The following is a 15,725-nucleotide window of genomic DNA, read 5'->3' on the forward strand; positions in this document are numbered from 1 at the left end:
GCATTAGGAAAATTGGCAGCCCAGAACAACATACAGAACTGAAACTGGCAGCAACCATATACAGTACAGGAGAGGAAAATTAAATCGCATGACATCAACTGAAAGATTTGAGCACTAAACATGACATCAACTGAAAGATTTGAGCACTAAACATGGCATCAGCTCACAGATTTGCCATAAACATGTACATCGCATGACAATAAAAAAAAGACAGGGGATCGGAGGGTGCTGCAGCAGGTGTCGGAGATCGGAGCAGCATGCGAGGGCGGGCGCCGGCGGCGGGGGCTGGCGCCGGCGGCGGGGGCTGGCGCCGGCTGCGGGGGCGGGCGCCGGCGGCGAGGGCGGGCGCCGGCTGCGGGGGCGGGCGCCGGCGGCGAGGGCGGGCGCCGGCGGCGGGACGGGGACCAGCTTCCGGGACGAGGACGGGCGCGAGCTCGGCGTGGACCTCCTGGGATGGCGGCGATCTTGAGGAGGATGGGGACAGCCCGAGCTGGAGGAGGACAGGGACGGCGGCGCCTCGACGGACGGGGACGGACTCGAGTTTCCCGGACGGCCGCGAGCTCGCAGAGGAACTCCTGGGACGGGACAGAGGATGGGAATGGAGCGGGGGAGGAGGACAGGGACGACGCCGGCGGATAATGGCGCCGGCGCTGGCCGGAAACGGTGGCGGCGGGCGGGGCAGGAAACCCTAACCCTAGGCGCAAGCTGAGAAGGAGACAGGAGAGGGGGAAAATGGGGAGAGGGGTGTCGGGCCGGGTCTGATTTGGGAGGGTATGGAGCACATATATACGGTGGCAGTTTTGGGGTAAATAATATGAAGGGTAGGGGACAGCTCGGTCATTTGCCGCTCGGGAAGCGGGGCGCAGCTCGGGAAGCAGGTCGAGACCTGCTTCGCGGCTCGCAGTGTATTTCTTCGCAGCGCTTCTCACAAGTGCTTTCCAAATATTTGCTGTTTGTTTAGGCTGCTGCTTTTTGGACCCCAAAAGCAGCAAAAGCAGAAGCAGAAGCCCAAACAAACAGGGCCGAAGTCTCCGAGATGGCCGCCACCATTGGCCCGTGGATGTCCGATTTTGCCGTGACCTCAACCTAGACAGCCAGATTTAGCCTCGCTAGAGCTTCTTCTTCCACTTCCTCGGTTGCCGCCACAAGAGCCACCCAAATCGACCACACCGATTATGTCACGGCAAGATCTTGTTTGGCTTGTTCTTCGAGATCGACCTATTCTAGTTGATTCAGTTTTGGTATTGGATTGTTGTAGACGTGTTCAACGTTGAGTGTAGAGTTTTTCGATGACACATTGCCTTCAGACCATTTGGACATCGGCAATTTGCTCGAAGACGATGACACCGAGCACATGATTCTCATCCTCGCCGCAGAGGACCTCGACGTTAGGCAATATGAACAAGCGACGTAGATCAATAGCTAGCCGTGTTTGCATCCGTGGAACCGAGTGCTCGGCCACACCTTGCTCATGCAATACTTTTTCGCATAGGTACCATCATACCCGCCACATCTCTTCTGTACAAGGTACCGAATGCACCGGACTTTGTTTGTCCAAATTGTTAAAGCTTGTCGGTGCACTAGGGTTTAGCTCCGATCGGAAAATCTTGGCAGCTAACCATGCGGGTGTTTGCATATGGCATCTCCACAGACTGCACCGATGATTATCTTTGACGAGTGAGATGAATAATTGTTTTCCTTTAGAACCGTTTTATTATTTGATTTGAATTATTGTTGTAATTTGATTTGGAGAATATTATAATTTGAATAATTATTATGTGTTGTGATGATTAAATATTATAAAATATGAACCTTGTTTCAATCATATTCAGTTTGGATATGTAAAATGATGAATTTGTGTAAGGGTATATTGCCCCTATGTGTGGTTTTGGTAATTAATGACAAGCCTTATGGACTAATGTTTTCATTGAGTTTATATGAAGGAATATTCCATATCTACTACTTGTAGTCCATATGTTGGATTCAAATATGGATGCCATGAAGATAAAGATATACCTTGTGTATTGGCATCAAGATCATCGTTTTGAAGATATATATGTGATATGATCAAGAAAAAGAAATGAAGATGGAGTTCTTATGTGGAACTCAATATTAGCCATGCTCTAGCTTATGTGATAAGCAATGAATGATCAAGATCTTGAGTGCTTGATTCCAAGTGAAGAATTATTTATACACCTCAAGATAGTATGATAGAGCATGAGAAGATACAAGGTTGACCAATACAAAGAGTGAACAATAGATTCAAGTTTGGTCAACACATGAAGCATGAAGAATGTGCCACGAGAAGTCATGTGGTATGGTAAGCCGTGTCAATCATGCTTTATGAACTAACCCATTATATATGTTCCCTTGTGTTGTCTATGTGGGTTAGCTATCTTTACATGGGCATGCATCAAAAGTGAGATATCATATAGCCCATGAGAGGATGACATCAAGTGGTGATCATCATCAAGGTCGAGTTGGACAAGTTCAAGATGAGCATCTCAAGTAGATCACATGCTTGAAGCTTGCCGTCCGTTTGGTGATAATGGACATGTGAAGATGTGCATCAATGGAGCTTTCCCATCATGGTGTATGGGGGAACATTTGTGAGTCTTCACGAAGCAACGATAATCAAGTTGAGGCATTCCGGCTTGAGTGGAGCTTGAAGAGTTATCATCAAGATCAAGCGGGATGCGCAAGGAAAAGGTATGGCCTTGATAGGTTTTCCTTTTACCGGTCTCAAGGTGGTTGATGGGAGATCGGATTATAGGATAGATAGCCGCACTATTAAGAGGGGCTTTCAGTTGGGTAACTTGATCGCATCGTCTTAGGGAGCTCAATCCTTTGCATACTTTGCATATCCCTATTGCTTCTTGGTGTTTCTCTGTGTGAGATTCTTGAGCTTGTTGCTAGCTTTACAACAAGCCCAAGTTCATCGAAAACGGAATCCGCGTGCATCTTCTATTGCGTTTTCGAGTTTGGACGTCTTCACCGGTTCCTGACAGTGGGAGACTCCCTCTCTAGAATCATCTAAAAATATCCTGTGAGGAGTCTCCATATCACCGGTTCCTGCTTTTTGTTGGGTTCTATTTATCGTTATCTTTCCAACAAAATTGGTTTCATGTCGATCGGAGTTCGGGAGCATTTTCTGTTTAAAATGAAGAAAACCTGTTCTGCCCTTGGCCGGTCTGTGGTCCGGTCGGACCGGCCGTGGCACCGGGTGGTTCGGTTACGACCGGCCACTGGACCGGTGCCAACCGGGCACTGTCCAGGGCCTTTTCCCGTCGTCCGGTTGCTGCCCGGTTGGTGGCCCGGTTTGGACCGGCAGGTCCGGTCACTGGCCCGGTCTGACCGGGTTCTGCGCCAGACCGCCCGGTCCAAAACCCGGTTGACCATCCTCCTCGAGAGCTGACTCAGCACAACTTTTCCCCGACGGTTATATTTGCTCTTGGGCTATAAATTGCCCTTCTTCCACCTTGGGCTGAAAAAGTTCTTACACTCTCTCTCCTCCATTGTTGCCTTTGAAGAACTTGCCCTATCTCTTGATTCCCCCCATGATTCTTGCTCATTCTTGAGGGATCTAAGAGAGGAGATCTCGATCTACAATCCCCACCAATCCATTTCTCCTCTAAGTGAGGGGAACTCTTTAGATCTAGATCTTGGAGTCATTTGTTGATTTATCCTTTGTTCTTCCTCTCTAATCTCATCCTAGCATTTGTTGCTTTGGTGGGATTTGAGTGTGAAGGATTTGAACACCTCTAGTGTTCTTGCTTTGCATCATTGCATAGTGTTGAGCTCTCCACCACGATTAGTTCGGGTGAGAGACTGTGAGCTTGTTACTCTTGGAGGGAGACCTCCTAGTTGGCTTGGCGGTTGGTGCTTCGGTGATCTCTTCAAGGAAGATTGTGAAGAGGCCCGGGCTTCTCCTTCGTGGAGCTTGTGAAGTGGTTGTGGAGCTTGCCATCTCCGGAGTGGAGGAAAAGCTAACCATAAGGAAAGGGCCATTATCCTTCGTGGGTGTGGCTCGAAGAATAGGGTGAGCCTTCGTGGCGCGGGGAATCCTTCGTGGGACCTCCACTCCTCCAAACGTGACGTACCTTCTTGCAAAGGAAGGGAACACGGGAAAACATCCTCGTCTCCGCGTGCCTCGGTTATTTCTATACCCGAGCTCTCTTTCCTTGTGATAGCCATCGTGCTTGAAGTACATATATCTTGCTATCACTTGTATTACATATATCTTGTGCCTATCTTGCTTAGCTCTAGTTGTTATTGTTACACTTAGTTGAGCTTAGCATATTTAGGGTTTGTGCTTGTAAACTAAACGTTCGTTTAATTCCGCATTCTAACAAGACAAATCCGCAAGAGTTTTTTAAACGCCTATTCACCCCCTCTAGGCGACATCTCGTCCTTTCAATTTGCAACCTATTTTTCGTGGCCTGTAAACAAGTTCTGAGTGCCGGCGTTTTACGGGACATGCTGATGTAGTTGCTCTTAGGCGTGGCATGAGAAATGCATTTACTGAGGGTGCGTTTGGTAGCCTGGGTCCGACTCCTGGCTCGCTGACGTAGCGCTGTAAAGTGCAAACACACTTGCGCGTCCAGAATGAGCCACGGATCAAAATTGATCCGTTGTTTGGTAGGTCGGGCTGCATCAATTGGGCCAAAAAGGCCTTTCTGTTTGTTTGCCTGCAGTCAACCTGGAATCTCGACAGTGATGAGATTAGGCCTGTTTGGTACCATCCAGGCATGCCTAAGGTTACCTCTTCTCTACAACGGGTAGCCTTACCATGTTATCACCTCCCATCACACATAAATCACGGTTCATGATAGTTGCAAACTTACGAAGCATAGCAGTTCACGATATCACCGACCATCTTTACTTGAGTGTCAAACGTGTGGAACGGTTTCTGGTCAAGGACCTTGAACCTGTTTTTCAATGTAGAAAAAGCCCTCTCAATGGTGACTCTAAGGTTTGAGTGTCTCAGATTGAACAACTCTCTCGCATTCAGAGGTCGGTGCTTCGCAAAGAACTTGTTGAGGTGGTACCTTGTTTTCCTCAAGGGGGTAGAATTCCAGGTCGGCATGCATATCCAACATCTCCAAGGTAGAACTTACCCCAAGGGATTTGCAAGCCATCGGGCCTTGACAAGCTATCGGCCAGGATGCTCGCATCATGAGCTGAACCCGCCCACCCAGCAAGCAGGTAGGTGAATCTCATATAGAAATCCACAGCTGCTAGCACGTTCTGGCTGGTGTAGTGCTTCCTCCCGCAGAATGCTTCAGACATTGATCTCGGTACCTTTGTAGTGACATGTGTACCATCAATTGCCCCAATGCAATCCTGTAAAAAAATTAGCACACGGTCATGTTTCTGATAGTACCACACATCTGATAGGTAGAAGGAACATGATTTTGTACTCACCCTGAAAATAGGGGAACCACCTGTAGCTGTTCTTGATCTTGGGTGGTGTGTTCAGTGATGGTGGCTTGATCATTTCACCTCTAAGCTCCCCAATTGCGTACAACATCTGCTGGAAGTACTGAGAGATAGTCTCCGTGGATCGCCTGAATGCGCTATGGATGACTCTGAACCTCTGGTTATGACCCACGACATGAAGAAACATTGCGACTTGCTCTTCGACAGAGGTGTGGATGCTATCAGTCCCCTGAACATTTGCACAAGTGCATAGAAAGGGATTTTTCTCATCCGTAGCATCTGGATAGCCTCTACGTCATTGCAGTTGTAGATGTGGTTTTAGTTGGCAATCCTCTCCTAATCTCGTTGTATCATAGGACCGTAAGTCACACGAGGAAAAGCATCATGCCTAATTGCTCTCTTGTGCACCACAGGATCCAGGCTTGGATGCAAATGATGAGTGCTGCGACGTGATGCACAAGGTGGAGCTGGTCGCTCTACTCAAACAAGATCTATGCATTACAAACGGTCTTATCGAACCCAGCTTGTTCTATCAACATGAATCTAACACTACAGTAGAGCAGATGAGTTTCCCCTTACCTCCGTCATGGCGGACGAAGGACACGGCCGAAAGCCGCCGCAGATGTGCGCAGGCTCCGCCGCGGCTGGAGAAGAGGACCCTGGTCCGGCGCCGGAGATCGAAGGGAGATGCACGCTGCCAGATCTGGGTCGCCGCCGCCGCTGCGAAATTTGGGGGAAGAAAAAATTTGGGAGGGGGCTAATGTAGAGGGTAACCGAAGAGGGAGGTTACCCCTACCTTTGCCCCGCAACGCCGCTCGGATTTCGGCTTCTCCCGCCATGCCGAGGCGGAGCTCCCGGGCGAATGGCGTTGTCGATTTTCGTCTCGCCAGGCCTGACTCTGGAGAAACTGTCAAACTAGACGTTCCTACAGGACCTATCTTGGGGTACTTTGAAACCCGTGCTATGCAAGAACGCGACTAAACCAAAAAAAAACAAGCGGTCCAAAAAATACTGGACCGATGTGAGCTAAGGAGACCCAGACTACCAAACTGAACCTGCCGCCTCTGTAAGTGGCCCAGTTATACACGAACGAGGGCGTCTGCTTCAGTACAACCCCCCCCCCCCCCCCCTTCAAAATTGGTTTTGGCTCAAAAGCCCACCAAACCCATATCCAAGCCCGTATGTGAACTCGTATATGACCGTCCCTATACCGTATGCGTCTTCCTCCCAGGATCGTGATCTGATCGTTCTCACGAGCCGGCTGCCGCCCCGTCGCACGATCACCGCCGCACTCCTCCGCCGCACTCCTCCGCCACAGGAGCTTGACGCCGCCGTCCCGTCGCACTCCTCCGACGAGAGAGAAGCATCTTCCCGGAGCTCGACGAGCCGCCGTCGGCGCCGCACTCCGTCACCATAGACCTCCTCCGGCATATCTTCCCGACGATCTCGGCACGTTCATCTCCACGATCTTGAGGGCCTGCTCGACAAGACGCCTCTGCTGCACGCCGTCCCGATGATCTCTCCGGCGAGCCGATCTTCCGCTGGACACGACGGGAGGTAAGTTTGAATCTCTGCCCCCGGACATGTCCGGCGGATCATTTTGCGTGTCCGGCGCCCGGAAGACAGGCCGGCACACAAGAACCAGACAATCCGGCCAGCGGCGGACAGGCCGGCGTCTCTCTGCCAGACTGTCCGATGTCCGTGTGGGTTTAATTAAGTGTATTAAATATGAAATAGTGATTTGCATTGCGTTATTGTTTAGTATTTTGCATTAGTTCTTTATTGCGTGCGGGTTTTGTGTAGTTTTTGGAGAAATGGGGGACTATAGCTCAACTTGGAGTGACGGGGATGATGGATATACGGGCGATGATGATTCTACTTCGGAGAATAGTTCGAAATCCAGGATGTATGAAAATGTACCTCCTTTTGGGGAGAACCTTCCATCATCGGCCTCCTCAGAAAACATGAGTGAAGTATGTTGATTATTTTTTAATGGCTACCAATGAATGGAAGCAATGAAGTGACATGTTACATTCTTTGTTTTTGGCTGTGTAGGTGCTATACGGTGGTCACGAGGAGGATGAGTATTCAGACATGGAGGTTGGGTTTGATGAATATAGCGTGGAGGTAGGACTGCATCACGAGGAATCAAGCTCTGAAAATAAGAGCGAAGTAAGTATATAGTTTTAGTATGGCAAACCGTCAATGTTACCGTTGGAACGATAACTTTTATGACTTATTTTCCCCTCATGTGTAGGTGATATCTGGTGCTGACAATGGGCGTGAACATCACAGTCAAGCAGATCCAGATATTGTGAGTAATGAATATAAGATGCACTCTGTGGAAGAGCACTGTAAAATACTGGACATGACATTTTCTTCCAAACCGGCGGCTTTTGTCTGGTACAACAGCTATGCGAGAGAGCATGGCTTCAGCATCCGAAAGGACATTTTGAAGAGGGCAAAGCGAGGGAAACGTGGTAAGGGAGAAATACGGTTAAGGCGGTATGTCTGTTCCAGGGCAGGGAAACGTCAGGAAAAGCTTTTAACGCAGGAAGGCCGCAGTCGTAGGCTAAGACCCGAGACTCGTTGCAACTGCAATGCCAATATCACCGTGAAGCGTGACCTATCGAGAGGAGTATGGGTTGTCAAAAGTTTTTACGGCAATCACAGACATAAACCAGCTAGACCGGACGAAATACCATTTCTTCGATCGCACAGAAAGATTAAGCCGTACCAGAGAGCTGAGATACTATCTTTGGGAGCAAGTGGGATGAGAAAGTACATGATTATGAAACACTTTCTCAGAAGACATGGCTACGAGGGTGTAGGCTTCGTAAGACGAGATCTGTACAACCTATGTTGCAGGGAGAAGAGGAAGCTTATTGCGAAGGGTGATGCTGCCACGGCACTTGGTATTATGGTCGCGAGGAAGAAGAGTGATCCTGAATTTTTTTTTGATTACCAAAAGGATGATGAAGGACGGTTGAAAAGCATGTTTTGGTGTGATTCTCAGTCACGGCAGGACTATCAGGATTTTGGCGATGTGGTGGTGTTTGATAGCACGTACAAGATGAACCGGTATGCTATGCCATTTATTCCTTTTGTAGGCCAGAACAATCATCGTAAGACTACGGTGTTTGCATGCGCTCTCGTGTCAGACGAGACAGAAGATACATATGCTTGGCTGCTTCGGACATTCTTGACTGCAATGTGTCAGAAGAAGCCCAAAGGTCTTATTACTGATGGGGACGCCGCGATGATATTAGCTATTCAGAATGTCCTTCCAGACGTGTGGCACCGTCTATGTACTTGGCACATAGAGAAAAACATGAAGAGACACCTTGGTCATAAGTCGCTAAAGGAATTTCGGCCATTCTTATACAACGCCACTTCAGAAGCCATTTTTGAGGAAAGATGGAGCGCGTTTCGTCGCAAGTGGGAGACAAAAAGTACCCAAGAATGGCTCAAAAGGATGTACAATAAGAAGAGAATTTGGGCTGCCGCGTATCTGACCGGTGGATATTTCCTTGTTATGAAAAGCAATCAGAGAAGTGAGAGTTTGAACTCATGCCTTCACCTTCACCTGGATTATGGTATGACCCTAGTTGACTTGATAATGCATTACGAGAATGCCATTGTTTGCATCCGTGAGAGCGAGGCCGAAGATGACTGCATCTGTTCCCAGAGTTTACCGGTGGCAGTTACTGAATCCAAAGAGATAGAGGTTGCTCTTGCACATGCCTTCAGTCCAGCCAACTTCTACATCTTGCAGTAGGATGTGAAGAAGCTTGGTGACCTCGAGATTTTTGAGGAATATGTGGGAACAGGGGGCTCTAAACAGTTTATGGTCAAATGGAGGAATAGCGGCAGATACTCGTTTATCGTGGAGTATAGTCCTAATCAGCCGAAAGAGTTAATACAGTGCAGCTGCCGAAGAATGAATCGTAAGGGGCTTCCATGCAAGCATATCCTATATGTATTGAAGCACCTGAAATTGTCCGAAATACCGAACTGTTGTGTTCTTCGGTGATTCTCCAAACTGGCAAGAAATGGATTGCCAGCAAGGCGCAGAAGCGATCTTTTCGCGTACGGTTACTCAGGGCCGGGGAAGCGAAAAAGATACAACGACATGGAAACAGTATCGGCGGAAGCTATGGATGCGGTAGTAGATGATCCAGCAATGTATAATGAGTTCATGGCATATATGAAGGGCTTAGTAGCAAGAAAATATGCGAAAAAGAATGGACATGATGGTCACACAGCCTTCGCTGAAGAAGACGCATATGATTTTCAAGGCAATGCAGTTCCGATTGGTGATCCCGATAAGGTTACCACGAGAGGAGCACCTAAGCAAAACACAAAAACTGCACAAGAGGTAAATCACCCCGTGACGAAAAATGGTAGACCACTAGCGTTCGACGAGCGTAAGACCCGGAATCAGGGGTGCACCGCCTGTGGTGTCATCGGTCATAACAAACGGAACAAAAAGTTGTGCAAAAAACATCCAGAGTAAGTGTGCTTACAGATTTTTCTTAGCTAGACCGATTAATTAAATCTATATTAAACGAGTACTAAATAATTTCGTTTTGTAATGCAGGTATATGGAAAAGGAAAACAAGTAGAAGTGCATCTTCACTACCGAAATTACAAAATTATCGCTTTACGTTGAAGATTATGTATTTACTTCGCCTTAATTGTAATTGACCGAAACCATTTGTGATTCTATACCATTTTTAATTTTCATGTACTTCCATTCATTGTGATTTATTATATAAATTTCAGTTTCAATGTGTTTCCACAACTAAGAAACGTCAAACAAAATACCACCACGGACTGTCCAGACATGTCACCGGCCTGGCCGGACTAACATGTTGCACGTTTTCCATTCACCGGACAGACCGGCATGTTCTCCTGCAAGTCCGGCCGAGGATGCGGACATGCTGGTAAAACCGCCGGACAGGCCGGGTAGCGTGGTGTTAAGTTCCAGGGGCTACAGGAACTGCCCGGACAAGTTACCGGCCGGGCCGGCAAAATGTACTGCGTGTCCGTCCAGGGCGCCGGACAGGCCGCGACATTCTACCGGCCAGACCGGCGGAGGTGCTGTTAAGCTACAGGGGCTACAGGAACTGCCCGGACAAGTGACCGGCCAGGCCGGCGTACTGTACTATGTGTCCGTCCAGGGCGCCGGACAGGCCGTGACATTCGGCCGGCCAGACCGGCGGAGATGGTGTTAAGTTCCAGGGGCTACAGGAACTGCCCGGACAAGTCACCGGACAGGCCGTGCAGCGACCTTGTTTGGCCGGCTTGGCCATGCGTTGCTTTGTCGGCCTGTCCGTTCCACGTGTCCGGCCTGTCCGACTTGAGTAAGAACAAGCATATTTCTTTTGCCGGACTGTCCGGCTGTACTTCCCGGCCTGTCCGGCTGAAGGTTTACACATGACAGAGTCTGTGTAAACAAGCAAACTTATTGTCAACGAAATTCACATATGAAAATACAGGAAGTATCACAAGCATTCCATTACAAAACAATAGCTAACGGAATACAACATATAAAATCATACACATGGAATCCAACACACATAGTCTTACACATGAAATCGATGAAACATAGTCTTACACATGAAATCGATGAAACATAGTCTTACACATAGGTAATGGATAAACAAGTTTCACATGCCAATAATAATCAAAGATTGAGCGAGACATGCAACTTTGTCATTACATACGGAAACTATCATTCTACTTGCTTCAACTATGACGGGCCTCGCCTTCATTTCCCTCGGGCTCATCTCCATCTCCATCGCTTGAATCGTTGTCAAAGTACTCCGCATAGCGTTTGGTGGGAAATGTATACCTCGGAGAAGCGGTGCTTGATGATGCAACCACTTCATCATCACTAGCCTGTCCACCAAGTTCACGCACTTGAGCTTTGTACTTGTTGATTTTCACACGATCAACTGATTTGAGTTTGGCTATCTCTTCGGCATTGGATTTGCAAATCCCAAAGAGCAATTTTTGAGTCTTTGCCATGAATTTCTCAAACTTGGAAGGCATGGTACAACGATCACGAGAAGGACCAGCTTGCTTTTTCTTGGAGGGTCGAGCGGCGGCGGCGGTCTCACCAGTGCCATCTGTTTGAGGAGTCCACATTTTATGCTTGCAATCCTTGAAGATCTTCTGCTGAAACTTCCCATCAATGAGCACTTGGATGTATGGTGCATATGGGAAGGTCCTATCTTGCAAATAAGAGGCAAGGCGGATTTGTTCGTAAAGAAAATCTGCCAAATCAAACCATTCACAAGTGAGCCAAATATTTTCCACATCCGAGGTGGTTACATCGACTTCAGGCCATGTTAGATCCATGTTGACCCTAAAACCCTTGTTTCGGCGTCTCCCCGCCATGGGATCACCATGAAACAGAAAACCAACCTAGAAAACCATGGTTAGGAAGGGTGGGCCATCCCACCATTCACAAGTGTGCCAAATATTTGCCACATCCGAGGTGGTTACATCGACTTCAGGCCATGTTAGATCCATGTTGACCCTAAAACCCTTGTTTCGGCGTCTCCCCGCCATGGGATCACCATGAAACAGAAAACCAACCTAGAAAACCATGGTTAGGAAGGGTGGGCCATCCCACCATTCACAAGTGTGCCAAATATTTGCCACATCCGAGGTGGTTACATCGACTTCAGGCCATGTTAGATCCATGTTGACCCTAAAACCCTTGTTTCGGCGTCTCCCCGCCATGGGATCACCATGAAACAGAAAACCAACCTAGAAAACCATGGTTAGGAAGGGTGGGCCATCCCACCATCACAAGTGTGCCAAATATTTGCCACATCCGAGGTGGTTACATCTACTTCAGGCCATGTTAGATCCATGTTGACCCTAAAACCCTTGTTTCGGCGTCTCCCCGCCATGGGATCACCATGAAACAGACAACCAACCTAGAAAACCATGGTTAGGAAGGGTGGGCCATCCCACCATTCACAAGTGTGCCAAATATTTGCCACATCCGAGGTGGTTACATCTACTTCAGGCCATGTTAGATCCATGTTGACCCTAAAACCCTTGTTTCGGCGTCTCCCCGCCATGGGATCACCATGAAACAGACAACCAACCTAGAAAACCATGGTTAGGAAGGGTGGGCCATCCCACCATTCACAAGTGTGCCAAATATTTGCCACATCCGAGGTGGTTACATCGACTTCAGGCCATGTTAGATCCATGTTGACCCTAAAACCCTTGTTTCGGCGTATCCCCGCCATGGGATCACCATGAAACAGACAACCAACCTAGAAAACCATGGTTAGGAAGGGTGGGCCATCCCACCATTCACAAGTGTGCCAAATATTTGCCACATCCGAGGTGGTTACATCGACTTCAGGCCATGTTAGATCCATGTTGACCCTAAAACCCTTGTTTCGGCGTCTCCCCGCCATGGGATCACCATGAAACAGACAACCAACCTAGAAAACCATGGTTAGGAAGGGTGGGCCATCCCACCATTCACAAGTGTGCCAAATATTTGCCACATCCGAGGTGGTTACATCGACTTCAGGCCATGTTAGATCCATGTTGACCCTAAAACCCTTGTTTCGGCGTCTCCCCGCCATGGGATCACCATGAAACAGACAACCAACCTAGAATACCATGGTTAGGAAGGGTGGGCCATCCCACCATTCACAAGTGTGCCAAATATTTGCCACATCCGAGGTGGTTACATCGACTTCAGGCCATGTTAGATCCATGTTGACCCTAAAACCCTTGTTTCGGCGTCTCCCCGCCATGGGATCACCATGAAACAGAAAACCAACCTAGAAAACCATGGTTAGGAAGGGTGGGCCATCCCACCATTCACAAGTGTGCCAAATATTTGCCACATCCGAGGTGGTTACATCGACTTCAGGCCATGTTAGATCCATGTTGACCCTAAAACCCTTGTTTCGGCGTCTCCCCGCCATGGGATCACCATGAAATAGAAAACCAACCTAGAAAACCATGGTTAGGAAGGGTGGGCCATCCCACCATTCACAAGTGTGCCAAATATTTGCCACATCCGAGGTGGTTACATCGACTTCATGCCATGTTAGATCCATGTTGACCCTAAAACCCTTGTTTCCTCGTCTCCCCGCCATGGGATCACCATGAAACAGAAAACCAACCTAGAAAACCTTGGTTAGGAAGGTTGGGCCATCCCACCATTCACAAGTGTGCCAAATATTTGCCACATCCGAGGTGGTTACATCGACTTCAGGCCATGTTAGATCCATGTTGACCCTAAAACCCTTGTTTCGGCGTCTCCCCGCCATGGGATCACCATGAAACAGAAAACCAACCTAGAAAACCATGGTTAGGAAGGGTGGGCCATCCCACCATTCACAAGTGTGCCAAATATTTGCCACATCCGAGGTGGTTACATCGACTTCAGGCCATGTTAGATCCATGTTGACCCTAAAACCCTTGTTTTGGCGTCTCCCCGCCATGGGATCACCATGAAACAGAAAACCAACCTAGAAAACCATGGTTAGGAAGGGTGGGCCATCCCACCATTCACAAGTGTGCCAAATATTTGCCACATCCGAGGTGGTTACATCTACTTCAGGCCATGTTAGATCCATGTTGACCCTAAAACCCTTGTTTCGGCGTCTCCCCGCCATGGGATCACCATGAAACAGAAAACCAACCTAGAAAACCATGGTTAGGAAGGGTGGGCCATCCCACCATTCACAAGTGTGCCAAATATTTGCCACATCCGAGGTGGTTACATCTACTTCAGGCCATGTTAGATCCATGTTGACCCTAAAACCCTTTTTTCGGCGTCTCCCCGCCATGGGATCACCATGAAACAGAAAACCAACCTAGAAAACCATGGTTAGGAAGGGTGGGCCATCCCACCATTCACAAGTGTGCCAAATATTTGCCACATCCGAGGTGGTTACATCGACTTCAGGCCATGTTAGATCCATGTTGACCCTAAAACCCTTGTTTCGGCGTCTCCCCGCCATGGGATCACCATGAAACAGAAAACCAACCTAGAAAACCATGGTTAGGTAGGGTGGGCCATCCCACCATTCACAAGTGTGCCAAATATTTGCCACATCCGAGGTGGTTACATCTACTTCAGGCCATGTTAGATCCATGTTGACCCTAAAACCCTTGTTTCGGTGTCTCCCCGCCATGGGATCACCATGAAACACTTGCATGGTGGCATGTCGCACACATGTTTCCTAAGGTCTTCCCATGTTTGTGTGCTTTCCAAGGTCACCCCATGGTTGGAAGGAGCCGAAACCACGGTTTTTGGGGTTAAAACGGTATTGCATGAAAACCCTAGTTTGGCCCACATCCTTGACGCGATCAGCACTGAATTTTGTCAACTTTATGGTATATTAACTTTTTTATTATTTTTTGGCTGATTTTAAATAAGTCGAAAAAATCATCTTTTTAGAAATGGCTCTATTAGGCCTACCTATGGGACCGATTTCTGAGAAGTTGATTTTTTTGACTTTCTCGAAATGGTCCAATCTTGTTTCGCCGAGTTAAAATAGATATATTTCACATGATTCAACAAAAAAAATTTATAAAATATGTTACAAATATGAATGAAAAAATAATTTGGTAATTTAAACTTTACCGGACAGTCTGGCTGTCTATAAGCCGGACTGTCCGGCGTCTTATTTTTTGTTTTTGCACTCACGGGCCGGCCCAATCGCGAATTGGCAGGGCCTTCATCGCCGGACAAGATATGTGATCTGGCCGGACTGTCCGGCGTAAGCATCTGTTGCAACTACCGCGATTTACGTGGGACAAAACCGCTCCATCCGAGACATGCTGGCCCTATATATATATGCCCCACCTCCACGACGCAACAAATCTACTACTCCTCACCGCGACACCACCGCCATCGGCAAAAAGTCTTCCGCTCGCCGCCTTGCTTCGAAGGGAGGTGCATGACCCGTCGTGGCTCGCCACTCCGACGAGTGCCGACGAAATCACTCACGTCGCGTCCAAGTTCTGCACAATCTACAACTTGGAAGCATCGTACAAGGTATTACACATCAAAACCCTAAGGTTCATCAATGTGGCAGGTAGATTAATGGTAGGGTTCTGCAATAGTACAAGTTCTTCAATCCTTTGCGTATGTAGATCATAGTAATCTGTAAACAATGGCGAAAATAGGGTATTAGGGTTCAGAGTAGGGTTCAGCGCTGTCATACAGATCTACCGGACAGTCCGGGTATTCACTACTAGCCTGTCCGTTGCTCACCACGACGGGCAGT

The 15,725-nt window shown here is 48.2% G+C and overlaps 1 protein-coding gene across 1 annotated transcript; it reads left to right on the top strand.

Annotated features, from left to right (window-relative positions):
• The first annotated feature begins 7,253 nt into the window (after window positions 1-7,253).
• LOC139830285 (protein FAR1-RELATED SEQUENCE 5-like) lies at window positions 7,254-9,217 on the top strand. The gene is made up of 3 exons (XM_071818293.1): window positions 7,254-7,412; window positions 7,495-7,611; window positions 7,697-9,217. Exons 1-3 carry the CDS (start codon window positions 7,254-7,256, stop codon window positions 9,215-9,217), a joined length of 1,797 nt encoding a protein of 598 aa, XP_071674394.1.
• The last annotated feature ends 6,508 nt before the right edge of the window (window positions 9,218-15,725 follow it).

The sequence above is a fragment of the Lolium perenne genome, chromosome 4, assembly GCF_019359855.2.
Source record: "Lolium perenne isolate Kyuss_39 chromosome 4, Kyuss_2.0, whole genome shotgun sequence".
Taxonomy (NCBI): domain Eukaryota; kingdom Viridiplantae; phylum Streptophyta; class Magnoliopsida; order Poales; family Poaceae; genus Lolium; species Lolium perenne.

Coding starts and splice junctions, on each gene's coding strand:
- LOC139830285 (XM_071818293.1), top strand. CDS start 7,254: ATGGGGGACTATAGCTCAACTTGGAGTGACGGGGATGATGGATATACG. Junction 7,413..7,494: donor CCTCAGAAAACATGAGTGAA/GTATGTTGATTA, acceptor TTGGCTGTGTAG/GTGCTATACGGTGGTCACGA. Junction 7,612..7,696: donor GCTCTGAAAATAAGAGCGAA/GTAAGTATATAG, acceptor CCTCATGTGTAG/GTGATATCTGGTGCTGACAA.